Here is a 2,106-nt window from a genome sequence, read left to right as displayed (position 1 = left end):
CATGTGTTGAGTTGTTTGGAATCACGTGGTCCGGAAGTCTGGAAGACTGAAAGTGCCAAAATTAATGGAGTCATACAGAAGCATCCTGATTGTTAATTGTTTGCAAGGGCTGCTGGAAGACCGTCACCTGCTGCCTCTTCGCTATATAGTCAGAGATGTGCGCCATTAGCACGAAGGGCGACTTTCTGTGTTTCTACATTTTGCATGATCGTCGATATTTTTTTTTAATTTTAACTGACTTGAGAAAGAAACTATGCCGCCTAGAAGGCAAACGTTAATTCTGAACAAAGTGAAGACGGCCAGCTACTCGCCAGTCCCCAAAAATGTGGCGAGAAAGTCCGGTAAGAATAACAAAACACATGTTCTTTGTCATCCTAAGCGGCCGTGGTTTGGTTCGTGTTTAACATTATTTTCTTGACTTTAGGTCTCGTGACTCTGCGGAGAATAACTACGCATCCGGGCACGAGCATGATGATGGTCGAGGCGCTCAAAGAGCTGGACTCCCGAAAGGGAGTTTCCAAACAAGCCATTCAGAACTTCATTAAGCGCAAGTACCCCACTGTGGACCAGATCCGTCTCAAGTATTTAGTCCGCACAGCCATCAAGAAAGGCCTGGAGGATGGCACCTTGGTTCGGCCTGCCAACTCTACCGTCACTACCGGCGTCATTGGCAAATTTCGGGTACAGTAATGAAGCATGTTTTTCAATATTTTCTTGAGCGAAGGCGCCAATTTTATGGCCGAAAATGTCACCTAACAAATGTAAAATTTAAGGATACCGAAAAAAATGTTTGGGGGTTATTCCATTGAGACGAAAGTTTCTGTTGATAAATGGCAGCAGGTGGAAGTTTGCACCACCTTCTGCCATCTAGTGGTGAACCATAACTTTACTTTTTGCTCTCACAACTACAGCTTGAACTAATATTGTGTGTGATAACTAATTTTGATAGTGTAATTGTCCTTGATGATTAATTTGGTTACACTGCAGTAATAGAAAATATTTAGACAAGTGTGGAGAGGAAACTGCGTCAATTCTTATTTTTCCTGTGAAGCTTGCACCAAAGCGTAAAGAGCCCAAAGCAAAATCTGAGAGCGTGGAGCCCAAAGCAAAATCGGAGAGCAGGGAGCCCAAAGCAAAATCACAAAGCGTGGAGCCCAAAGTTAAATCCGAGAACGTGGAACCCAATGTGACAAAAGCTTCGAAAGTGGCAAAGGAAACCTCGAAGAAGACTAAAGCTAGTAAGTCAACCTAATTGGCTCTATTGAAACTACCATAATGTAAAAATAACAAACATTTTGTGTGTAAGGTGGCTCAAAGGAAGCTGCTGCAGTGGAAAAAGTAAAACCACCAAAGAAAGAGGTGAGAATTAAATTGAAGTGGGCTTTAATTGACAATGCAGGATTTTGGCTTATGTCCTGGCATTTTTCACAGATTGTCAGCATTTCTCGCTACATACAATCAGAAAAAGCAAAATATATTAGTCTGATTTACAAGGTGTTTTAATGACATTTGTTTCCACTTGTTAAGGCTAAAAAGAGTGCCAGTAAGTCTACAAAAAATGAGGAGGCTCCCCCCTCCAAGTTGCTACCAGTTAAGAAGCCCAAAGCTAAAGTTGCCAATGAGGACAGTGAGAAAACGAAAGCAACAGTGACGAAAAAAGCCAAACCCAAGGATGTTAAGGAACCTGCGGCTGCTCAGAAGAAAGCAAAACCCAAGGAAACAAAAGCGCCAAAGGGTAAAGCTGCCAAGGATTCTGACAAAGCGGCCCAAGATTCTGACAAACCTGCCCCAAAAGCAGCAGCTAAACGAGTGAGGAAAAAGGATGTAGCGTGAATGTAGTTTCTAGAAGATTTTAATTTATATTTCAATAAAGAATATAAACTTTTATAGCTTCTGACTATTGCTTGACTACTGCCCCCCCCCCCCCCCCCTCGCTCAGGTTAGGATCCATGTCTATTCAAGTCAATTAGTGTACTCTGTAAATCAAATCAAATTGGCTCCATTTCAAAAATAAATTTCCAAGAACATCACTGACACTTGTCCTTTGTGCCAAAAACTCAATTGGACAGGTTATTAATTTGGGCTTGTTTTCTATTCAATTACACA

The 2,106-nt window shown here is 41.8% G+C and overlaps 1 protein-coding gene across 1 annotated transcript; it reads left to right on the top strand.

The window, feature by feature from the left end:
* Nucleotides 1-57: 57 nt before the first annotated feature.
* Nucleotides 58-1,889, top strand: h1m (linker histone H1M). Its single transcript, XM_088390635.1, has 5 exons — nucleotides 58-341; nucleotides 425-681; nucleotides 1,052-1,238; nucleotides 1,307-1,359; nucleotides 1,528-1,889. Exons 1-5 carry the CDS (start codon nucleotides 254-256, stop codon nucleotides 1,831-1,833), a joined length of 891 nt encoding a protein of 296 aa, XP_088246761.1. The 5' UTR covers nucleotides 58-253; the 3' UTR covers nucleotides 1,834-1,889.
* The last annotated feature ends 217 nt before the right edge of the window (nucleotides 1,890-2,106 follow it).

The sequence above is a fragment of the Syngnathus floridae genome, chromosome 11 (assembly GCF_059516105.1).
Source record: "Syngnathus floridae isolate MCC-2025c chromosome 11, RoL_Sflo_1.0, whole genome shotgun sequence".
In the NCBI taxonomy this organism is placed as follows: Eukaryota; Metazoa; Chordata; class Actinopteri; order Syngnathiformes; family Syngnathidae; genus Syngnathus; species Syngnathus floridae.
The sequence above is the reverse complement of the archived record's forward strand: the minus strand, read 5'-3'. Positions and strand labels throughout refer to the sequence as shown.

Excerpts from the sequence above, each read along its gene's own strand:
- h1m (XM_088390635.1), top strand. The coding sequence starts at position 254 with ATGCCGCCTAGAAGGCAAACGTTAATTCTGAACAAAGTGAAGACGGCC. Across the intron at positions 342-424 it reads AAATGTGGCGAGAAAGTCCG|GTCTCGTGACTCTGCGGAGA; the intron begins GTAAGAATAACA and ends TCTTGACTTTAG. Across the intron at positions 1,360-1,527 it reads TAAAACCACCAAAGAAAGAG|GCTAAAAAGAGTGCCAGTAA; the intron begins GTGAGAATTAAA and ends CCACTTGTTAAG.